The following is a 24,803-nucleotide window of genomic DNA, read 5'->3' as shown; positions in this document are numbered from 1 at the left end:
CTAAGTAAGTCACAGATATTCTATCCTATAGCACTGGAAGTAGCGATAATCAACTGGATTCTCAAAATAGTGAATGACTGAAAACTACATTCGGATTCAATGAATATACCAGCCCTGAGCCCTGCAGATCTAGCCACAAATATTACATGTCTATAGACGGAATCTCAACTCTGGTCTCTGCAAATATTGCACTTCTAGAGGGTGACTGTAAAATTAAATGTTTAAAAATTGCTTGTAAAAAATAGTAAAGGCACAGGGATGCCATTTAGACCAACTTCGTTTTAAGTAGAACTCTATCCTGCAAATTCTTCTGACCTTATGTCAGAGGTGTTCAAGCAGAGACATCCCTCAGCTTGTTCTTATTTTTGCTTCTTCCCTCTGCTTTATTTAGCTTACATTTCATCTTTGCCTCTCTAGCCTTCTGATAAATAAATATGTTTATCTACCTGACAGCCTCAGTTTTATTTAACTACCTAAAAAAATACGAAATCCTAGAAAAGCAAGATGTAACCACAATTATGTATATGATTAATAGGCATTAAATTAATCATAAATGATTCAGAGCATGTTTCAGAGATAATCATTAGTCTATACCCATGTAAAGGGTATTATTTTTTGCACACTTTTTGAGTATGCAGTAAAATTCATTAGAAATAATTAGAAATTGAATACTTAGTAATAAAACGTCATTTTTTTAGACTAAAGTCTAGTTATAAATATCAAAATCCATTCAATTCCTTCTCGTAATAAACCATTAGGTAGCTGGGTGGAAGATAATTCAGTGGAAAATGATTCTTTAGTAAAATTACTTCTCTCACTATTTCTCCTCATTGCAGATAAATATCTTTTTTTCTTCTTTTATTCATATAATCAGAATCTTACAATTATTTAAAATCTGACCAGACCATTTGTTTTTTGTTCTCATCTCAGTGGGATACAGGAGGTGATTTTTATGAGAGATACATTTATACTTCAGTTCAACAGTCTATGATTAAGAAGCAAAAACATATTTTGCAGAAAAAACATTTGAAACCACACCAGGGAAAATAATTTGGCTCTCACTTGTAAAGGATAGAAACATTAACATTTGGGGGTTAGACTGAATTCTCTCTGGAGAGGTGGGCTTAATTTACTTAGTTATGGCATCAGAGTAGAACCTAGGAGTAAACAAGGTGACAGCACAAGTATCTACTAAAACAAAGAACAGTGCCTCCGTAGGAAGACTCCCCCCACCCCATCCTTCTTAAGTAATGCTACCTAAATGTACATCCCATCAAGTCAATTGAGTATGATGCCAGTCATCTATTTGTCCAAGAATAAGTACAAAAAACAGAACTTTTTCAATGGGTACTCTGTGGGAGTCAAAAGAAACCATTCCTATACATCAAAAGAATGGCTAAGGATTGCTGGAGCCCATTCACAGTTCACAGCAACACTTTAAGAGTCACATGCCAAGAGAGGGCAAAAACAGACAGCCATTTAAGTCCAACATAGCATGGGAGATCCCAGGAGTGAGGCTAAATTGTAGGAAATGGGAAAGCCATGGCTTCATTAGTTTCACAAAAGACTGCAGAAGAGCCATTTTCCACCAAGGTAATTTGGCTTAAATTTTTTTTTTTTTTTTTTTTTTGCCATAAGCACTGGGTGGGTTTCACCGATGGGGAAAATGAAAACGGTTCTTGGCTTTGCAACAATGGAAATTTTACATTAGAGCGGCCGGCAAAGAAAAGAAAAAGGTCAGAGGGTACATTCCTCTTACTGCAACATGTTTTCACCAGTTGAACCTCACTCTTGTGATTAGCAGAGCTCAGACAGCTGATATTTGGAATCGGGAAGGGGGCAGAAAGAGGAGGGAAGTTTTCATGGGCGTGTGAAAAAGATATTGTGTGAAATATCTTTGCAAAAGTTAAGTGAAAGAGGTTGAACACTGCCTGCTCTTCTGCTGGGACCTCCTCTTTTCATTAGTGGGAGATGTTACATTCCTCTGAGAAGAACAGGTTCCTTGTTCTCACTTTGTTCTCCATGGCTACTCAGACATTTTTTTTCACTTAATGCTATTTACTTTTACTTATTTTTAACTTATCTAGAGAAGAGGTAGGTTTTATGGTAAAGGGAAATGGAAGCGTGAGAGTGCACCCTCTCCTTTGGAAAATAAACAGGAGAGACTGAATGGGGACAAAAATCATCTCTTTCCTCCTGAACAAAGGATGAAGATAATGGTATAGATGATGTTCAGCTAGGATCTTTGAGACGGCAATGGCAGGATTTCCTGACTCATGCTTACCCCAGAATAGTTTTCCTGTGTTGTCTGTGGAGAGACAACAGGCACTATTTTTTGGTTTTTTTGGAAGTGATAGTCCCAACATGTGTACTCTATGCCCCCAGCTCCACTTCTCTCCCCTAAGCTTTGACTCAGCTATCTTAAAGAAGATAGCAGGGCTTCCCTGGTGGCGCAGTGGTTGAGAATCTGCCTGCCAATGCAGGGGACACGGGTTCGATCCCTGGTCTGGGAAGATCCCACATGCCACGGAGCAACTGGGCCCGTGAGCCACAGTTACTGAGCCTGCGCGTCTGGAGCCTGTGCTCCGCAACAAGAGAGGCCGCGATGGTGAGAGGCCCGCGCACCGCGATGAAGAGTGGTCCCCGCTTGCCGCAGCTGGAGAGAGCCCTCGCGCAGAAACGAAGACTCAACACAGTCATAAATAAATAAATAAAAGAACGTGAATTTCTAAAAAAAAAAAAAAAAGAAGATAGCAGAAATGTGATTAAAAGTCCCCTTAACTTAAATATATTTCTCCAGGCAGCTTCCAGGAGTACCTAACAGCCTTGCAAAGCCATTTGAGCAAGCCACTTCTAAGACTGGGTAGATGAGAAGCAAAATGCTAAAAGTAGGGTAACTACAACCTGTATGAAGTTGAGTTAGGAAGAAAATCTTAAAATGGTATTTGGAAATGGAAACATACAGTAATATACATAATCTATTCCTTAAGGTGATTATATTTGGTGTTTTATGTTAAAAATATAATGATACAGAAAAATGTAGGTCCAGAGACCAATGTGAAGTGAGTCTGCACATGAGAAGATTTTGGCCTTTTAGCGATCAGCAGAAGTTTTTTCTAGTTTCTGTTTTTGAACTTGTTGAGTTTTCTCCACTTTTTGTAGAAAGATGATATGGTATAAAGTTCTGTATTCAAGCCTTCTTGTTACCTATCACTACTTTATTCAATTTTATCTTCCATTTATTCTTTAAAACAAATCCTTTTCTCCCACTCTACTTTCACCACATGATCCTTGTGTTTCTGTTCAGTTGTTTCTCTTATCAGGAATACTTCTCCAGTTTCTTGTTCTCTTCCCTACTTCAAATCTTACACTCCTACAACATTCAGTTCAACCCCCATCAACTAAAAAGCCTTCTGAGCTTACTCCAGGCTATTCTGACCTTCTCAGCTCTGAATTTCTGTATCACTTATACATTTATACCTCACAATCCACCATTTTGTTAAACACTGTCTTATGTTATTCTCTAGCTGCTTCATGGATATTTCTTATTTTCCCAAGTTCATGAGATTCTTCTGAATTCTCCATAGCTCCTATCCCAGTGTGGTTAGAAAGCACCCAGTTATACTTACTGACTTGGCCTGAAACCCTAAAAATGTTGCAGCCAATTATCAGGTCTCCCATTAGGATTTTCCAATAACAACGTTGCCATTATTATCAAAGACTATTTATGAGCTTCTATAAGGGTCTTGGGCACTGACTTGCAAGTAAAATAACTACTAACGTGTACAATTCTGTAAAATGTCTCTTCTTTATCACTGGATTTTATCTTCCAAATGAATGTAGGAGTTAATCCACCCACTGTTAGGGAACAGAAGAGTTCATACTGTTTTCCATAACCACTGAATAATACTGAGAATATCTCTACATTTGATTGAAACACAAATAAAAGTCAGGTAGGCAGAATGTAATTACTGAAGCTGGACTATGGCCAGGAAACTTGGAAGAACACTCCCAACTTCTGCCAAAGATTCCACAGATAACCACAACCGGTCAGAATCTCCATTTCCATGTACCATCTTAAACACAGGTCTCTCCTTTAGCCCTGTGCCTCTAGCAAAATAAGGCCACTCAAGCAGTAAGATTCACAGGGAGAAAAGTTACATCCAGAGGTTCCTAAAGAACAATGTTTAATTTTTTTTGTTGTTTATTTTTTGACAAACTTATGAGGTCTACAGGAAATACCTAAAGCAAGTACCACAATGTTTCCAGCAGGAAATGCATCCTGTTTTGCTAACTTAGAAAAATGACCTTTAGTTATATAGCCAGATACTCATTCTTTCTAACATTAACCAACACTACAGAAGGATTCATTTCTTCTTTAGGAAATGTAGAGAATGGTACCATGTATATATGTATATGTCTCATGCAGGATGAAGAGTCAAGAATTAACTCTACCTCTTACCTCATTTTTCATAAGACCATTTTTCTGAGGCCTCGGGATTATATAAGACTTTTTATATATACATGTATGCCAGAAAAACATTATCTTAGTCAGATCTTCCTCAATGATCATATAAGTGGAGGTAATGATAAAATCTGAATTTGACTTTTTGATATGTTATAACCCTCAACTCCATGTTTCTTCCCCAGAAGCAATTAAAATATATATAGATATATAACATGTGATGATAAATTAAACTCATATGTAAGAGTTATATGGTTAGGCTGGAACATTACTTGGAAAAAAAGATATAATACATCACTAATTCTGAGCCTATAATGCTGTTCAAGAATAGCAACAAAGAAGAAAACCCACTTATAATATTCTCTCAAATTCACTTCAGGCTTGTTTTTTAATTAAATTGATGACTAGTTTCTCATTGATTTTCCTTACTCCAAAAACCTTTACTTCCTGGCAAGCAGCAAAAAAAATATAACATGGCCAAATTCAGAGTTATGCAGCCCTTACTTGTTGAGTTCTAAGGTGCTCACATGCTCAGCTGTCCTTAATATTAAATGCTTTGGTATTGATAGCTAAGACATCTCAAAACATACAGACTCAGATTTCCTTACTTCTGACCAGTCCAAAGCCACCCACTGCGGTGGACATGACTGGTTGTTGCAGGGCTCTTTTTCAATAGGCCGGTGTGTTAAACAACCACTGTAGTCCAGTGTCTCCTCCTCAGAAGGTCCAATCTTCCTGATGCAGAGCACTGCCCTTGTGCGCATCCCACCGTCACAAGTCTTGCTACATTCCAACCAGTCCCCAATGAACCACCTGCAACAAGAAGTGGAAGAAACACAGAAAAGCATTCCCTCAGTGCAGCCAGAGATTTCAGCAGAGTGAAGGCATTTTCTCAGTGGACTACCTCCTCTTCTCAGAAGAGCTAACATTTCAGTGTCAGCTGATGTGACAAATGACAAATGGAAGAACTGCTAAGGAAAAGATAACCCACTGTCGGCTGCCTTCTAGAGCACAGTGCATGGGCTTTGGAGCAGGCAGAACCCAGGTTCAAACAAGCAATGCATTATGTGTTTTTAAACTTCTTTTTGTCCTTTTTTATTAATTTCTAAAACAAGGATAACAATATCAATCATGAGATTGTCCTGATGATTAAGCAAGGTAACATATGAAGCTCCAAGCCATGTGCTGGTAAATGGTAACAACTGGTTCCTCATCGGAGGGATGGAATCCTGATTTGTTGCATTTGCCAGTTTTTGTGGTATAAATACTTCACTATGGCTAATTTCAGACTATCACCTTGACATACTGAACATGAACAAGAGAAGATATGCTAGTAATAGGGTCTCAGGAGCTTCTAACAGTGTCTAACACACAACAAACAAGAAACAGTAGCCATTTTTATTATTACATTGAGGCAGGTTCTCCCTCAATTGAGGACTTTGTGATAAAACCACACTACAGGAGCTAGGGATTTGTTTTCTGATTCCCAGAAATGGATGTCACGCTCTGCATAAGACAGACGTCTTTATTGTCCTTACAGGGGAAGAGATGGCCCAGGTATCCATCCAGAAGACTTGGGAGTCCTAAAAACTCTGCAGTAAGAGCAGAGCCCTGAGCCAGCTCTGTGAAAACATGGAGATCCTTTGCTTTGACCCCTTTACTCTTAAAAACAGCTTCTACACAGCTAATGTGGGAAGAAACAGAAGTGTCTTAATAAATGAACATATCTCATATTTGTAGGTATACCACTCCTAAAGTCATCAATGAACTTTCATATATACAATTTCAGGTGTGTGTGTGTGTGTAGTATTTCTGCAGGACTCACTCTTTTGGGCACATTAATTGGTCCAAGGGTATGAATCATGATCCCAATCAAAGCAAAAGGGACGCTTTCCTTTCTGGTCAGAAAGGTGTATAAAGATATAAGAGCTGATGATGGCCATGTCCCCTGTCAAGTGGAATTAGCTGACCTGAAAGAATGCAGAGGAGCTAGAGAGTCCTGCAGGTATTTGAGTGCTTGATTCCAGCCATTCCTGAAGCTAGGTCCACTCTTACGCTTCCCTCAGCTTTGTTATATAAACCAATAAATCCTCTTAAGCGCAGAAGCTAGCCAAAGTTGAAGTTGTGTTATTTCCAACCAGAGTCCTGACTGATATATTATTGTATTTAATGTAATGAATATATGCTGAATGCCTACTATGCTCAAAGCACTGTGCTTTGTTTTATAGAAGAAAGTAAGACCCAGTGTTAGGAAAACAGTTCTCCAAAATCATGAAAAGTGCAATGATGGAGGTAGGACTAGATCCCCCATCAATTGATATCCACTGGATTTCATTTATAACACTGCCAAATAATAGATCTAGATCACAAGCATGAGGTCAGAAGACATTTTCTCCCATCTGTGCTTATAAATCACACGTATATCCTAAATGGATATGCTCATGCTCTTAGTAGGAGAGTAACCAGAGGGAAGAGTATTAAAGTTTAAGAATAAATTTCACCTCTTTTCATGAACTTAGCTCATGTGTGCCAGTTTTGTATGTGGAAGATAATACCTTAGTGAAGTCAGAGTACTAGTATCCTAAATTTGAGCCTACACTCAGCCAAATAAGCCACAATGGCCTTTGTTTATTATTATTTTTATTATCTTTACTTACAGAGGGAAACCAGCATTTAGAAATATCATAATTAACCAGTTTCTCAAACTTAAAAATATATTTTGTCAAAAGTTTTATAATTTTCAACATAAGACTTATTTATAGAATGACAATTTAATCCTGAATTTAAAAAATCTGACATTAACATTTTTTTTCTAAGTCATTTTCCGAGGAGATTTAAAGTGATTTTCATATTCTTTCCGTTTTATTTTCCGCAGATGAACAGGATCCTAAGTTGTTAGTACCATTTTTGGTAAAGAGGAAAATGTGTATTGAGAATAATAACTTACATGCCAGCCATAGTGAAACTCTGATTCAATTCGCAGCAGTGATTTCATCACCAAGATTAGGGGATAAAACAGCAATGTGTATAACTCAGCCACAAAAAGTTCAGTCATACCATCTCCAGCCATGATCTCATTAGGTCTCATAATGTAAGAGGGATGGAGGCCTTCAAATTAAACACAGGTGCCCAGAGTAACAGCAGTGATTCAGGAGGTGTTGCTGTTTTTTTTGGTGCATGAGGCCAGGGCCACCTCCGCCTTTTTATTCTTCGTCCTCTCTTTTATTGCCAACCATCTTTTAACCTAGATGTATCACTCTAGCATTTAACTCAGAATGTATGAAAGTAAAAATATTAACTACGCTTCCAATTTTCCTTCTGACTTTAACTCTGATTTCAGGTTTCACATTCAGTCCCTGTTGCGTCTTTATTGCTCACCAAATCATCCCTTCCCATGCCTCTCTAAAGGATTAAATCACCATCCAGTTATTTAAATAGTTTTGCAATTTTACCACTGCATCTATTAGTCCCAGTTTCACCACTCTCCTGTCCAGTGAAAGACAGACTGCTTCCTTCATCTTCATTCTCCATGTATTTGACCCTCTGATGACATTCTCCCTATTTCTCTTTTTTCATCCTCTAGTTTCAGTGGTAAAATATGAGCACAAAAATTCTCTCTGAGACTATCAATTGCTGAATTATTATAATCTGAATAATACTGGGGCTATTTCTTTCTGAGCTGAAGACCCAGTGATAAAATTGTCTTCATCCTCACCAGGGTGAAGAAGGTATACAGTTAGTGGGATTCATGTTTGAGTGTCTGAAATGAGTGGCTTGATGCAGCCTGTGTGTAATCTGATCTACATTATCTGTACCTTAAGAGGACAAACAATAATATTGGGGGAAGAGAATGAGATGATGGGAGTTGACTTATATGATTTCTATGATTCTTCCCAGGCCTTACATTTTGGAGTTTTATAGAGGACTCTGATGATCTTTTTCTAAACTTAAAATAACAGATTATAGTTGTCCATGGGGTGAGGTGCAATGACTCAAAATAAAAAGATACTATTAAAGAAAACCTAGCCCCTGGGTAAAAATCTCTCTCCAGTCTGACCACCCTTTGGCCCTTTTGCTTATAACTCTTACTGTACTTAACATATTTTGCCTTGTACTATAGATATTTTTATATGTATTTGCCCAATTAGATTGTCCTTAGGAAAAGGAACCATTTCCTAAGGCACAGTGCCTTCCATATCGCAGTTGCTTAAAAAAATGTCTTTTAATTCTTGGTCACAGTATTATCACAATGTACTGTACTCCATTGTTTTTACCTTTCTGATTTTTGCAAATTTAAAAATCACAGTAACATACAGGAATTATATTCAGTATCCAAAGACTCTTCACATGAGGTCATATATACAAATATTCTTGCTATTAAAAGACAGCATGGTCAAAACTGAACTCTTGGCCTTTCTCTTTGGATTCCAACTCAACATTACTTCCTTTTCTTACAGTGGGGCACTAGCTTCCTATCAGTCATGCTCTTTAACATCAACTCCTCCCTTTTCCTTTTCCTAACTATTTCTGCCTATGTCATGAATCCTACCATCTTCATTCAATGCCTCTAGAATTCTTGTTTTTTTCCTATCCCTAGTCACCTCACCATCTTGACTACTATTCTTTTTCTCATGAAAGAGTTGCTGTTCTGACCACATTACTTTTTCCCAGCAAGGCTTCCTCTGGCCTTTCAAGGTCCTCCAAATAAACACTATTATTATTATTTCTTTACCAATGCCTCTTTTGTCTATTCTTCCTAGTCCCCTGTATTTTCTTTATGCAGAACAAGGATAAACCTTACTGCCCTCTATTTTTCCATACTCTACTTATAAAGTTTCCAATATGACTAAAGGACATTTAAAATATTTCATTAGATAATTTCTGATTAAAAAATACCATTTAGGATTTTAAATTAATGGTATTGGGAAAACAATAATATTTGAAAATAAATATAGATCCTTTCCTCAAAGCAGGCAAATATATTTCAGATAGAGTTTACCTTAAAAAAAAACTTTGAAAGTATAATCATAAAGTGGGTAAGGCCTTCATAACATTATACCAATGAAAGAAATAAAAGTTTGACAGTTTTCCTACATAGTATTTAAAAAATTTTATAAGTAAAAATAGATCATAACACCATAAGTAATATGGGAAATATATAACAAACTAGGAAAAAATATGTCTAAAATAGTTAATATTCTTAATACATTGAGTTCATACAAATCAATAACAAAATGATAAACACTTCAATAGAAAAATGGGTCAGGCCATGAAGAGGAAAAGCAAAAAAGAAGTAATACAAATGGCCACTGAACATAATTTTTAAGTGTTCAGCTTCACCAGCAATTCTAGCACAAAAAATAAAATAGCAATTAGATATCAAGCGTTTTTCTTCCCTATAAAATAGTTAAAGATTGTTTTTAAAATAATACCCGGTGTTGTTCAGTTCAGGAAAATGACAGTCATATACGTACTGTTGGTGGGAATATACATTCATACATTCTTTCTAGAGAGCAATTTGACAGTGTGTCTCAAAGAGTAAAATATAATTCCATTTGAACCAGAAATTTTATTCCTATTCATTTAGCATAAGGGCATAATTATAGAGAGCAAAATTTTAGTAGCAAAAATGGTTAATGCTGTGGAATAGAAAGAGATCAAAAGCTAGAACCCAGACAAAATTGTTCAACAGTGGGAAATCAATTTAAATAAATAATGACATATCTACTAAATGTTGTAGATGATGTTTAATGTTCAGAACAACATAATGTTCAATATGTTGAGAACTGACTACAAAGCATCATAAATATAATTCCATTTTTTATATACATGTGCCTATGTAGACATAGAAAAAGATGAAATATATAGATCAAAATATTAACAGTGGTCTTACAAGTATTGTGGTTTTTTAGTTTCTTCTTTCTACTTATCTGCATTTAAAAAATTTTATGCTTTAATATGTATGACAAAAACCAAATATGATTATCACATTGTCATCTGAAAAACCTTCTCTCTTCCACACTCATTTAAAGTCTTACTGAATTCAGTAGTTTTTCAGTGAGCCTTATCTCTATAATACCAATGTCTACTGGGAATCTTATTACATATGACAACCATTCTGAATAATTAAGATTTCCTTTTTCATCGTCTGAATTAAAGGAATAAAGAAGAAATTAAAAAGGAACTAAGAAAAACTGGACTGATAAAAGAGAAATATTTTAAATATGTATCATTAGCTCTTTCCAACAAAGAAAACTGTCTGTCTAAATTTTCTATCTTTTTCAAATTCCATTTTCTTACCTCCAAACAACAAAAAAAAGTTAAGAAGTAACTTTTTATTTCCGAACTGCAAAAGGAAGGGAAACATGAAACAATTTTAATTGCGTAGGTTAATTCCAATACGTCAATTATCCTTAAAATGTTAAAAAAAAAAAACTCCCATGTAATATCCAAGCACATGATATATGGAATGAAATGACCAACCACTGAAATCTCAAAGGATGTTTGAATAGCATTTGAACTTAAACAAATAAAAAAGCTGAGGCCAAAATAGAACAGGTGTGACCAGGCCCACTCAGATGCCTTAAATGGCTGATCATGACAAACATAATACTTAAAGTACTGGGTGTCGGGGAATTAACTTACTGGGTTGAGGCTCACAATTATATGAAAATATGCTTAAGTTATTGGAAACGTCAAAAAATATCTTGTGGTTTTTGAGCATCACTTTGTTTTATATAGCTTTTCAGTTTCTCTTGAGATAAATTTATAAAAATAATTAGCAGAAGAAAGGAAAATATAAAAACAAATATCTTGTCTTTGTAATACATATCATAGGTTGTATTTCTATACTTTCTCATGTCTGGCTTTTAAGGAGTTAGTTACATGGTGATCACATTTGAAAAAGAAGAGACATGAAATTTTAAAAGTCTTAGAATAAAAACTTCTATCACCCTAGATTCTGTGTTCCTTATTTGGTAGCCACTGCCCTAAACCTTTTCAAGAGACTAGGAGTGAGTATTTCCCTTTAAGATTAAAACATTCAGGCAGACACTGACTTTGGATATTGAAAGTTCAAAGGCATTATTATTTTGGAACAAATATCAAGAAATGAATCTTGCTTTAACCATATTAGGGACCTGCATTCTTTATCCATTGTAAGTCCCAGATTTTTGTGACTCCACTTTTAGAAAAAGGATTACTTCATTATAGAGCTTTCCTCTCCAGTTCTAGGGAGCTTGGAATACATAATCTCATTTGCCTACTCTCGTTTTCTTTATCAATTTCATGTTGGGATAATTAGCTAATCTGGGGGATAATGGTTACTCTGATTTCTCAAACAAGAATGAAATGCCATTCACACATATTTTGTCTTGCCATTGTCAATCAGGCAAAATCCTTACAAAGATCAGTATTTTCAGGATTAACTCAGCATCTCTGTCCTTTTTCACATAATTATTGCCTTTTGCTCAAACAAGAAACCTTTCTGTTCCTACAGATTATACAGTGTGGCCCACTGATAGCAGGTCTCATATTTTTAAGTTTAAATTTTTTAAAAGTCATCATTAAGATGGATGGGCTCTCTTCTTGTGCCTCCCTTTACAGTGAGTTGTAATTGCTACATTAATCAACAGAAAGGGACTAAAATACACCTCTAGGCCTGTACTCTACACTCAGAAGACAGGATGCCTTAGGATGACAGAACTTAAAACTGGGTCAGCAAATTAAAGCACTGATACTCCACTACAGAATATTTCTAAACCATTTAAAAAGTCTTTAAGCCTTTAGGATAAATATCTGGAAAAGATAGGACTGCACGCCAATCTACTATATTTTACTGGATCTAAGATACCATTATTTTAGGGACCATTAAAGAAAAATAATGCCGATTATTATTGTAAGATACCATCAATTGCAAAATGAATCTAATTTCAGAGATGTTAAAATGCAAATGATATGTGCTTTAGAATTAATGAAATATGACAATTGCCAGCACTATGCCAGGATCAACCTATTGAAGTTCCTGCTTTAAAGGGGTTAATTACTAAGTCCTGTGGATAAACAGGAATCAAAATTCCACCCTCTGTGATGTTTTACCCCCTTTTCTCAGCCTAATTTATTTATATCGTATGAATGTATGTTTCCAAATAAGAATATCTAATGTTTTTCTCTTTGCACTTGAAGAAAATAATTCTCACTTCTTTCTCTTACTTACTCTGGTGGGCAGGGCTCAGTGTTGCAGGTTCTTTGATTTTCAGGTGGCTTACTATCAGGGTCACAGTAATTGTTCTGGACAATGGAGTTGTCGTCCAACCTTTTACAGACCACCTCCTGTCTTTGGACACCTTGAGAAAAGGAGGACATCATTAATTGAAGAGTAGTTTACCTTCCAGTAAGTTAGGTATGCATAGCTTTCCTCTGTGGGGAATCAACCTCACTGGATCGCTGCTGTCTTATCTGTTCCAGAAACACTTGACTGCTCCTCTAAAAAGGAGAGAAGACCTGGTCATTATATTGCAAATTTAGGCAAAATTATTGTTCTCATATTTAGAAACATAACTGTTTTCAAGTTCAGAAAAGAAACTATTGGTAATTTTAAACAATTAGTATTCCCATTTGTATATTCTTCTTCATGCTTTCCTTTAAAAAAAGAAACTTTATTTTCCCAAAATATCATCAGATAAAATGTATGAATATACATTTCAGTGCAAAACAATGGTCGTATATCTATGTAAAAACAAAACATTAGGGACAAATTTACTTTTTAATATTTTGTAGGACAAATCCAATCAATTTAGTCTTTGTTAGGAACACGTAACATTCACACATTTCATTTTTTCCCCTTGCATTTACAGATTTATTTCTCTGAAAGCCCACAAAGTCTAGAATTTAAAGACTGCAGTGAGCCTCTTTGGACTGCAACCCATCAGTAATCTGTTTGCTTTGATAGAGTCGGCCCTTGTTGATTACACCACTGGCAAACAGATATACACATATTCCATCAAATATTAACTTACAAAATACTTATCTCATTCTTAAAAATTGGTCTATGTAGCCTGTTTGCCACAGCTAAAAATATTCTCATAAAATTTGTAAAATTCTAAATATATGTTTATTATTTATTGGCAAAGATATCCACCACACCTTGCTCACATTTCACAAAATACGAAGACACACACAAACACACTCTTATCTGTAAACATGCCTGGTGAATAGACTTTATGCAGATTCATTTTCTCTTCAGTGTGGAGGAATCAAAAGAAGCAAAGATAGGTGTATCAAGGTCTCAGAGAAAAGTCAATCTACAAGACAATGTTAAATGTTCCAGATCCTATAGAGGTAGCAGCTTACTCCCAGAATTGAAAATAAAAGCACAAACTAAGCTATCCCCCTACTCACCCACCCCATCTCTATAACCCAGTAGGCTAAATTACCTAGAACCAGTTATAAAAGCAGCATTAGCAGTATCCAAGCAACTACAGCTTCATACCTACCTAGCCCCACACAAACCTTCAGTTTTTCTTTTTTTTTTTCCTCAGTTGCTTTTAGTAGTGCCCTAAAGAAAAGAGCTTGACCCCAAATTAGGTAAATCAATGTGAAACAGGACCATTCAGTGAAGGAAACTGTCACCTAAAGAGCTACGCACCAAATGCTTCCCCAAGGTCCTTTAAACATCCTGGGACGTCTGCAGGTGGGAGTACCTCAGTCATCATGTTTTGCACACTTCTAACTAAGCACTTTGAATTTAAAGATAGGGAAATCTCTTTCCTTGATGGAGAAAACCATTAAGTCCCATAGCCTCCATGATGGTGGTGAGCAGATGAAGAAGGTATATTTTATTACTTGCAGTGACCCAAGGCTCTTACTGATCAAGTTTTTTGGTTTTCCTAAATTTAGGGGTTTAAAATATAGCCAAACAACTTACTTGCAAAATGTCTCAGAGTATGTGCTGTGTTCATTCCATCCCAACCCCTTGAATAGGCCAAATATCTCAGTTTATGTGACAACAGTTTGGAATTTTTTAACTATTAAACTTTAGATTTTTGAGGGAAGAATGATTCACATCAGGCATAGCTTTGACCCATTCACAGATGTTCCACAGTATTCACCACATATCTCCTCATTGTGTCATTCCAGTGGGCAGATAACTAAGTCCATGTGATTCACCTGGACAAAAATCTCTATTATTAGTCATAGGATTCAACACCCACTGCCACAGTGGCTCAGAATAGCCATCTACCTGGGTTCAATACTTGCTCCTATCAGGAGGAGCAGGGGACTGTTTTTATAGGTTAGCATGGTTATTTTTTTAAATAACCATTCAAATATGATTATACTTGGAGGGGGGAGACTCAAAACATCCACTTACACAAAGGATTTACAACTTCAGCCAACTTTTATAAATACATTTAATAACTAAAAAAATATGATTAAACTTGCAATAAGGAAGTTGGCATTCAAGCTAGTATCTCGGTTGTTTTTCAGAAAAGGATAAACTTTTTATTTTTATTTTATTATTCTGAGGGAGGATAAACATTTCCAACACTACAAAATGGAACTGATATTGTTTTATATCAGTGGCAGAAACATCAATTTAGTTTCTACAGGTTAAGATAAAATTCTACTTCCTTTAAAAATCTTAGAAATGTTGTTTGGTTATAATGACATTAGTTTTTAAAAGTAGCCTTTAATATAAAAGCAAGGCCTCTGAATCACAGATGAGATATTAGTTATTAGAGGTAAGATTTACATTTGATTTTAAGATAAATTCTAGCCGTGTATGATCTTGAAAAAATTCAGCTACATAACATTTATTGTTAAAAATTTGGAAAATACACAAAACCAGAAAGAACAAAATAAAAATTATCCACAATCTCATATCTTTGCTCTGGACCTTTATTTTTAAGGCTATTTTGTTCTTTGGTGGGATCCAGTAATTAATTTAAAATTACATAGTACACAAACTAAAAATGCCAGCTAAATATGGTTGGCATTCATTCATTCATTCATCCATTCATTCATTCATTCAATAGAGAATAATTACTGAATACAAGGCACTGTACTTCTTATGAGATATTGAGCTAAGTGCTGAGAATTACAAATTGCCTTAATTTTGTCATGCCTCTCAGACTTCTTAAAAACTAGGATTTAGGATATTTGGGGGTACATTTCACCTTCATAATTTCAGAATGCTATTTTTTATGACGTGAAAATTAAAGTCCTTGAATAAGCAGCTGAAATAACTGTATTTTACAAAGATGCATTTTCCTTGCATTCATCTTTTATTAATTTTCTTCTAAAATGTCATATTAGACAGTGTGGTATTTCACACTCGAGAACTGACTATACTAGTAATCTATTCCAAACCTTCCTAAAATGCTGAACTATCTCCCTTCAATAGCACAAATCTCCTTCCAACTTTTACCCCCACACTTGGCAGGTTTACAGAATTTTTTTTTTTTTTTCTTTTTAAATCAGCAGCAACAGAATAACTCTCTAAACCAATGCACCTAATTGGATGGATTTTTCAACACATACTTTTGGATTAAGGAAAATGCAGCTTTTAGCTTTAGAAAATACAGATCAACTGGAAATAATCTAAACCAAGTCAACAAGAGAAATGATTGAGTTTTGCATCTTTTTATATGATCAACCCTCTTGTACATAGCTTCTTTTAAAGTAATCTGTAAAACATTGCTAAGAAGTTGATTTAAACCCTTTCAGGAATAATTACATCCAGTTACACAAAACCACTATGCTTTCAAATCTAAAGATGTATGGTTTATAACCCAAAACATAAAATGTCCGTATAACCAGTCAGTATATGCCTAATCAAAAACAAAATTCTGGTGGCTTAGTACCCATATCCCCTGGAGATATGCAGGTGTTCTGCAGAATTTAATTGGTCAAACTTAAAATTGCACTAATTATATTTTATTCTTAAACACCTGAAGTTACTGGCATGCAAATTCTATAACCAATTCTGTTTTTAAACGCAATTCCTCTTCCATGCTTAAAAAAAACCCAAAAACTTTAATGGTTTCATATTACAAAACTTAAGTACAAAGATGCCATTACCAATATATATTTACTTTAAACTCTCTAAAATGGGTGTATCCTATTTAGAGTCTTTTAATTTGCTTACCATTTTGGTTCTTTGATACCAAAGATGGTTTTTTTTTTTTTAATCTATTTTATTTTATTTATTTATTTTTGGCTGCCTTGGGTCTTCGTTGCTGCACGCGGGCTTTCTCTAGTTGTGGCGAGTGGGGGCTACTCTTCGTTGCAGTGCGTGGGCTTCTCATTGCGGTAGCTTCTCTTGCTGTGGAGCACGGGCTCCAGGCGCGCGGGTTTCAGTAGTTGTGGCTCACGGGCTTTGTTGCTCCGCAGCATGTGGGATCTTCCCAGACCAGGGCTCAAACCCGTGTCCCCTGAAGTGGCAGGCGGATTCTTAACCACTGCGCCACCAGGGAAGCCCCCAAAGATGGTTCTTAACACGGAAATGTAACTCTTATTTTTAGCCTGGAAGTTTAAATTTGTCAGATCTTATATTTAATTTCTGCTAATAGTTAAAAGTTACAGATGATCTACTTGCCTATCAAAGGTTCTGTTGTCCAGTGGGAGGGAGGAGTACCCAACGTGAATCACTGCTCAAGCTACACGTGAAGAAATGGCATTTAGTATTTTGAAGTAGCATATACCATAGGAAAATGAGCAAGAAGTCCACCAAGCTGCACGTGAGTCCTATATGGAACCCTTCATCTGTTGTGCTTACTCTAGGAAATGGTGATGGTTCAAGAATATAGGGTCTTTTGCTCAGCAGCTGCAGAGCCAATCCTGAGTGAAGACTTTAGAGACCATTCCTCCTCTTCATTTCTTGCCTCCTTTTCAGTCCCTCTTCTACTCTTCTTATAAGCTGCTCAATGTTCTCATGTCCCATCTCTCTTCTTTCAGATAATTAAATCATTTAATAAGTTCATGTGTAACAATATTTAGCAATTTATTGCTTTTCTCAGGGTAGTTCATCATTTCAAAAGTAGAGAGAGGGCACTTAATGCACAGAAATTACCACTTGAATCTCATTTGAAAGAGTGATATGTATTAAACCAAGCAGGATGTGGGAGAGGTTAAGGGCAAGAGAAAGATCTTCTAGGTCTTCTCAAATCTACTCATAAGAACCAGCATTTCAGTCCTAGACGATTCAATTGGTAAGTGAGCAGTCTATAACTACATGTAGGTCAGTAAGGGAAAGAAAGAAAGGAAAAGTGTAACTTTGGGACTGATGGGCTAATCAACATCTAGATAATTTAACCTAGTGGCAAAGCACATCCTATCTACACAAGAAACAGTTTTCTGAAGAATAGGGGGGAAAAAGTTAATAAGTCAGAGCTTACAGTACAAATGTGGTTGGTGGCTAAGGCAACAATTTGCTTAACCACAGCATCCAAAGTAGCTAGCAACCAAGACAACACTATATAACCACAGTATACAGAGCATATGGCCAACAACATTAATTTAATCTAAATCTTCAGTGCAGATAGCATCCAGAGAGCAACAAGTGCCAGGAAAAAAATGTCTCTCTGCTCTGCCTTTCATGGCTGGAATCTGGCTGCTGTGCTGTGTGATTATTGGCCAGACATAGCATTTGTAGGGCAGAGCAAAGCCCATCTGCCTTGGATCTAACAGCTGGCATCAGGGTACCAATCAGCTCCACCCATTTGCTTCCTTCTTCTCAAGAGCCTCCTGCTAGTTTTTATCTCCCAAAGGTTTTCTTTCTCTGCCTTTCCAGTGTCTTCCCTTCTGTCTTAAGCAAAATTAAATGTCCCAAGGAAGCAGGATTAAGAAAAGGAAAATGCAGCTCTAAAAATATTTATTTTTCTAGAGCAGCTCTGTTTAGTGATGGTAAAGTAGGGTGGCGCATGCATATACTGCGTTTATTTGAAATCACTCTATCCCTGGAGAGAATTCTGACTACTCATTATAAATTAACAGTAATCTCTTCCATGGAAAGGTCTAACTTAACTCATTGAATTCCTACTAAGTCTAAGCCATGGGTTTTCATTATCATAAGGGGGAAAATGAGTGAGACAGACTTGACCTCAATGAGATTACTTTAATAATGAAGGGAGGGGATAAGGCAAGTACCATTATAATTATATTATGGAACCTACCTTATCTAATATAACAATGCACTTTCAGATGTAATATTTTTAATTTTACAGTTCCTTCATTTTGTTATATTGCTGTCTGATTTCTCTTTCCTTGATCTTCATGGATCTTAAGAACTCTTCTCATAGTCAAATGTCTATGATGTAATTCCCTTTCACTTTATCTTGTTACGATATTTTTTTCTCACTCTGACTTCTGCCATGTTTAGTAACTACCTCTTTCTGAGTTCTAGGCAGTTTAGGTAAATGACCTAAGGCAAGTTTTCATTCTCCTTTGTAAAATGAGACCAAAAAATTAGATGATTTCTAATGTTCCTTTCAGATCCAAAATTCTGTGAAAGTTGTCTTTTCTTTTTTCCTCCACAATTCAATTGTTCATTTTTCCCCCCTTCTAGGTCTGCTTTTCCCCTGTACTTTACAGAATAATAAGTCTGGAAAACAGGCATTTGTTAGATTCCATTTGGTTCTGCATCGTGTTTCAGTGTCTCATTTCTTAGCAGCGTGAGGTACGTATCAAAGGGGTTAGACATGTCAAGAGGCAGAACACTAACTAGAAATAGGACTTTGTGAGAGACAAGTTTCCTAATATAAAGAATTAACTCATATTATACTAAAAAGGAATTTCCATGAACTTTAGTAGGAGCTTATTTGTTTTGGGTATTTCATTAAACATTTTAGAGGAATGATGCTGGAGTACAAGGAGGTCTTGAGTTTCTTCCACACATTGTGATGGATTTATTACCAATAAAGAAGCTTTTCTTTAATTATATATAGAATCTTTTTCTTGGAACCAAAGAGTAAATATTTCAGATTTGAATTATAACAAGGACACAATCATAAACAAGCTGTATAGTTTTAAACTAAAATCTTAATTTTGTTTAGATAAAAAATGGGAATATATCCTATAAAATCTGAGTGATAATGCTTATCATTATAAGAAGTTTTATTTTTTCCAAAAGTATTTTATGCATAATACCTTGTAAAGATGCATAGTGTTATGATTGTCAAAAATGAGATTTGGGACAAAATTTCAGTGAAGTGAAACATGACCTGTGACACATAGACCATAAATACAATAGGAATGCACTTAAACTTTGGTTTCAGCCTTACCCAAGTTTTTCAGTGAGTAAGATGTATCCAGGCCCTATTCATGTTAGAGAAGAATATAATCTCTAAAGCAACAGAAATGAAATGGAAGAGGAAGGAAAACAGCATTAGGAGGAATGTTTTAGGTTAGCACAGATTTCTTGCCCTCAGTTATAAATCTTAACATTAGAGAAAATGCAAGCCACAATATGCAAGGGTAAACAGTAAAAAATGTCAGGGTATCAAACTAAACTTTCATATGTAAATTTTTTACAAGAAGTTAGAAAGCTTAAATTATATTGAAAATACACAGGAGAATTCAAAGAATTTTTTAAAAAGTGTATTCTATAGGGGAAACTACATACTTAAGGAAAAAGATAAATAGAAATAATTATTAGAGACAAATGAAAGAAAAAACATATTAACTTCCGAACCATGAACCAGCCAAGAGCATGAGTTTACCTAGAGGAGTAGCCCTCTCAAGGGCATGTTACATGAGAACTGAGCCAGGTGCAATTGATGGCTACAGAGCATAGGCTTTTGGGAGCTGTGATGTTCACAGGTGTCCTGCTCTGATGCCTGGTACAACTAATCCCATATGTTAAAGGGTACTCTTCCTTCTCAACAATGAAAATGAACTGAAAGAAGGGGATGATGGGAGAGAGTGAATAGGGGAATGCCACAGTCAATGCAATGACAGACTATTGTCTAGTCTTACAAATATTTTATTTTTCAAAGACCAAAGAGAAAATTACGGAATAATGAACAAAGCTGATGCAAATCTTTATTCCTTGTAAACTCAAGTCACGTTTTACAAGGGACTTGTATCATTAAAAATATCACAGTGATCTGTTTTATGTCTAAGTTTGGTATATAGAGGAACCAAATGTTAAAGGACCCTCATAGTTTCAAACAATAGTATAACTTCACACAGAAAATATCTTTTATAGGGAATTTTTCTTAAACACTAATTATATAACCATATTTCTTCAAAGGGAAAGAAATGACAATGACTAAAGGGCTTTTAATCATTCAAACTCAAATTTCCATCTGGTATCTTTTACTTAACTCTGAAAGTAAATTTTGGATGGTAATTCCTAAATCAAAGTGAAGCAAACAATTATAAGATTTGACTTATTAATGTCTTTCACACTTAATTTCAATCAAGTCTATTTTGAAACTTGAAAAACAATTGAATTTTGTTTTCCTCTGTTCCATTTTGGGACCCCCTCCACTTTGAGTTTCTTTCCAAGTTAAGTGAATATGTCCTTTATAAGCTGCAATACGTGTTAATGGTCAGCTGACCATTATCAGTGATGTTAAATATGTTAGCCATGTTAGAATTAGCAAAGAAATTAAAAGGACATCTGTGAATATGTAAAGCATTTGCCTTTGTTTTATCTGGTACTTTGAGAGCTATTCTCTTTCAGTCAGATACTAGTACTGGCAAAAAGATTGCATTATATTTTTCTAATAATTACTTTTTAAAATTGTTATTTTAGAATGGACTTAACCGTACCTTTAAGTGCACAATTATAGTTCTGTTGTATCATTCTTGAAAACAATAAAATATGTAACATTAACATAAAGTGCTTCCATAGAAACAGTGTAGAAATATCCAGCTTTCTAAAGGGGCCAGGTAATCTGCATGATAGATTCATTAAAATAATTTGAAAAGTCTATTATTAATAAGTGGAATAGTGTGGATTATTACATAAACTTGTTAGGTAGTAAACTGCAAGGGAGAATTTGCTATCAGGGGCTCTTTTAAATATATAGTTTCTTTTTCTTTTCTCTCTTTTTTCTTTCTCTTTAATCACCCACTAACCTGAAACTGAACTAACAGAGACAGAGGAAGGAAGCATATTCAGGAGGGCACATCAGAAGAAATACTTAATACAGATATGAAGGAGAAATTTACATATTACTCAAAACCTCTAGTTTCTTAATGGAAGTGCAGAAGAGTCTCCATTTTTAAACTCTGAACATCACCAGGACGCTGAATAAGCAGTTTATATGCATTTTTTTCCTCTTACGAAATGAAGTTCACCATCTACTGAAAGGAAGTTAGGTGACTAATTTTTATCCAACTTTACGGACACTCGTTTGAAATCAAGAGTTCTCAGACTTTCCTGGTTCACAGTACTCTTAGTGTCCCAGTACTTTTTTCACAGCCCTCCCAGGCAGAAAAAAAAAAAAAATCTGAGTTTCACTTATTAAGTAGTTAGGTCCAAACAACTCAATAGTAATAATTTGTGTGGTGTATGACCGTGTCACTGTGTTTCCATTGAAAACGTACAATATTCTGCAGTGCCTCTTGTGAGTCTGCTGTAGTGTCCTGGGGTACTATGGGGCAGTATGAAAAATATGGCCCTAAATCAGGAAAATATAAAATAGTACTTGGAAACTATGTAAAGCATCTTAAAAATCTTAAAGAGTAGAAACCAGTTTCAATATGTATAAGAATCCAGGTGAGCCAGGTGAAACCACAAAAAGTAAAATAAAAAGAATTTGCCCTAGTTAAAAAGAGGAAAAACATAGAAAATCTTTTTAAAATTTATATGCTATACACACACACACACACACACACACACACACACACACACACACACACACAACACACTAGGCTTAAGATGCCATCCAGGGAAGAAAAAGAATAACAAAACAAGCATCTATATAAAATTTGAGCGTCAAACACACAATAAAAATTAATTAGGCTATGTAAATGTAAAAGTAATGATAACATTCTAAATGGTCAAAGACAGTTGATCAGAAACATTCCTGAAACACTCCATTGTATAAGAAAAATCTGTGCTCTTTGATCTTCAAACAAAATCAAAATTGCCTCTAAAAATAAACCTGTCTCCCCCTCCCAGTCCTCCATCTAAGCATAGCTTTAGCTTATCTTTTTTTTTTCCCTGAGCTGCTAAGCAATGAATGTTTAGCAGAGAGATGCCTTTGTCAGCAGAAACCTGACCAAATTGGTATGCAATTTTTTGTACTTCAACACAAAGAGAAAGAAAAGCCTAGAAAAAACAATTTGAAGATTGTTCAAAAAACAATCAGAAGTGTCAGTAGAACTGATTGCAGGACAAAGACTGTATATTTACAGTATAAATGTAAAACTAATACATGAAAATACATATGTATTTCTGACCTTTCTTTGCACAACTAAAGGATCCTTAAGGTTTCTTTCCTAACAGAACAGGTACAACAGTACAGCATCAACTCTCAGTTAATTGGTTTTGGAAGTTTTGCTTTAAAGCCTAAGGGTTGTATTAAATAAGAGGAGGAGTTGCGGGGGTGGGGGCGGGGAGTAGGGTGGGGGTGGAAGGGGAATGGTTTGAATAGTGGGAAATGAGAGCACATCCAGAAAGATAGGGGAGGAAATTATCATGAATACTGCTGCATTTTGCAAAAATTCATTCCCTAACAAAAACAACAATTTCCTAAAACAATAAAAGGCCTTCTCTGATTACAACTATAAGTCACAAAGAGAAAAAAAGTTTGTTATCAGTTTTCACAAATGTTGAGTTAAAACAGGGGTCTCATATTCTGACTTGTGAGTCTAAATTAAAGTTGGTTAAGTACATAACCACTTATTCATTTTAGCTCCCTAAGTACCACAGAAACTTGAAATGAGAAGAAAGAATTTTGGAAAATCTGTTTAGCACAATTGCACTTGATCTTAGCCAAACGGCCAAGAAATGATATTTAGCACAATTTCAGTCAGTTTTGAAAGCATTAATTAGCTGCTTATAAATGATCCATCAGGTAAAGAAGAAAGCATGTAAATAAACTAAACTACAAAAAAGCTTTCTAAAGGCATGTCCAAGGCCAATGGTCACACTGAACAAAATTATGAAATTAATTGGTATTCTACCACTTTTTTCATTCCCTTCTCTGATGTCCCTAGCTACTTTCCCACCCCAGATGCTTATACCTAAATCCCATTAACCTTTGCATTCAACTAGTAGCCAACTAATAACAGAGATGTGAGTTAGTAATGCTCCCAGAGGTATTTGCATCTGAATGTAAATTATTTGAATACTAAATAAACCTTCAATTAGCCTCAAAGGCAGTACTTCTCAACTGTGGCTACACATTAGAATTACCTAGGGACCTTTTAAAAATCTGATGCCCAGGCCATACCCCCAAGCAATTAAATCGGAATCTCTGGGGGCGGGCCCAAGCGTCAAAATTGTTTAAAGTTCCCCAGGTGATTCCAATGTGCAGCCAAAACTGAGAATCATTGCTTTAGGGAAAGCATTTGAAAAAATGAAATTTCAAGCTAGTAAGGGAGAAATTCTTTAGTGGGGAATATATCATGTTGCTCTATTGATGATGTCAACTGATGAAAAAGCTCTCTTCAAGGTAAAGGACCATTTTTATTACAAGAGAAAATGCTACATTAAAAAAAAAAATCACTAGACTTCTAAGTCTTGATTTCAGCATTACTTCACTTGAGTATTATCTGTAAAACAGGAATAACAACAGCAGTGCCTATCTCATGGTGCTACTGAGAATGAGCAAATGAAACAGGGCACCAAAAGATGTTTCATAAACTGTAAAGTTTTATTTGTCATTACATAGCTGAGCTAGAACCATTTATCATTAACAACACTAGGTGTAATGTGATTATAACTGTAATATGGATTATTACCTAAAGGATATGTCACTTTGTTTTAATAGACATTTATTTTATGAAGTCTAAGTATCTAGCCCAATGTTTCTTGAAGTATGGTTGCTGAACCAGTATCACCAGCATCACTTGGAAATTTGTTAGAAATGCAAATTCTTGGAGTCTGCCCCAGACCTACCGAATCAGAAACTGGAGGCAGAACGTAGCAATCTTGTTTGAACAAGCCCTCCAGGTGATTCTGATGCACACTACAACTTGAAAACCACACATCTAGCCAAACATCACTAAAAAGAGAGTATATATAACTAAAATCAAAAGATGAATATACATTATTTTTTCAATCTTTAAAAGTCACAGTGCAAAGGCATATCGGCATAAATTACTACTTAAAAAAACTCCTAAAGATTTGTATTTTAAAATAGTACAGTTCTCACTACCTAGC

At 35.4% G+C, this 24,803-nt stretch overlaps 1 protein-coding gene across 13 annotated transcripts in view; it reads right to left on the bottom strand.

Annotated features, from left to right (window-relative positions):
* ADAMTS6 (ADAM metallopeptidase with thrombospondin type 1 motif 6) overlaps positions 1-24,803 on the bottom strand; it is a 279,209-nt gene that overhangs the window by 31,495 nt on the left and 222,911 nt on the right. For 6 of the 13 annotated variants that reach the window (XM_082457107.1, XM_082457108.1, XM_082457103.1 and 3 more), the window contains 3 exons: positions 12,904-12,949; positions 12,681-12,810; positions 5,074-5,278 (listed from right to left, as the gene is read on the bottom strand). In XM_082457107.1, coding sequence (XP_082313233.1) covers positions 5,074-5,278; positions 12,681-12,810; positions 12,904-12,949 — 381 coding nt within the window. Of the gene's footprint in view, positions 1-5,028; positions 5,279-12,680; positions 12,811-12,898; positions 12,950-21,806; positions 24,646-24,803 lie in introns of those variants that run through there. The other 7 variants (XR_014262243.1, XM_082457111.1, XM_082457112.1 and 4 more) reach the window with 4 other exon arrangements.

This window comes from Balaenoptera physalus (assembly GCF_965194825.1).
Source record: "Balaenoptera physalus genome assembly, chromosome: 3".
NCBI lineage: Eukaryota > Metazoa > Chordata > Mammalia > Artiodactyla > Balaenopteridae > Balaenoptera > Balaenoptera physalus.
Note: the sequence above shows the minus strand (reverse complement) of the source record. Positions and strands in the feature narration are given on the sequence as shown.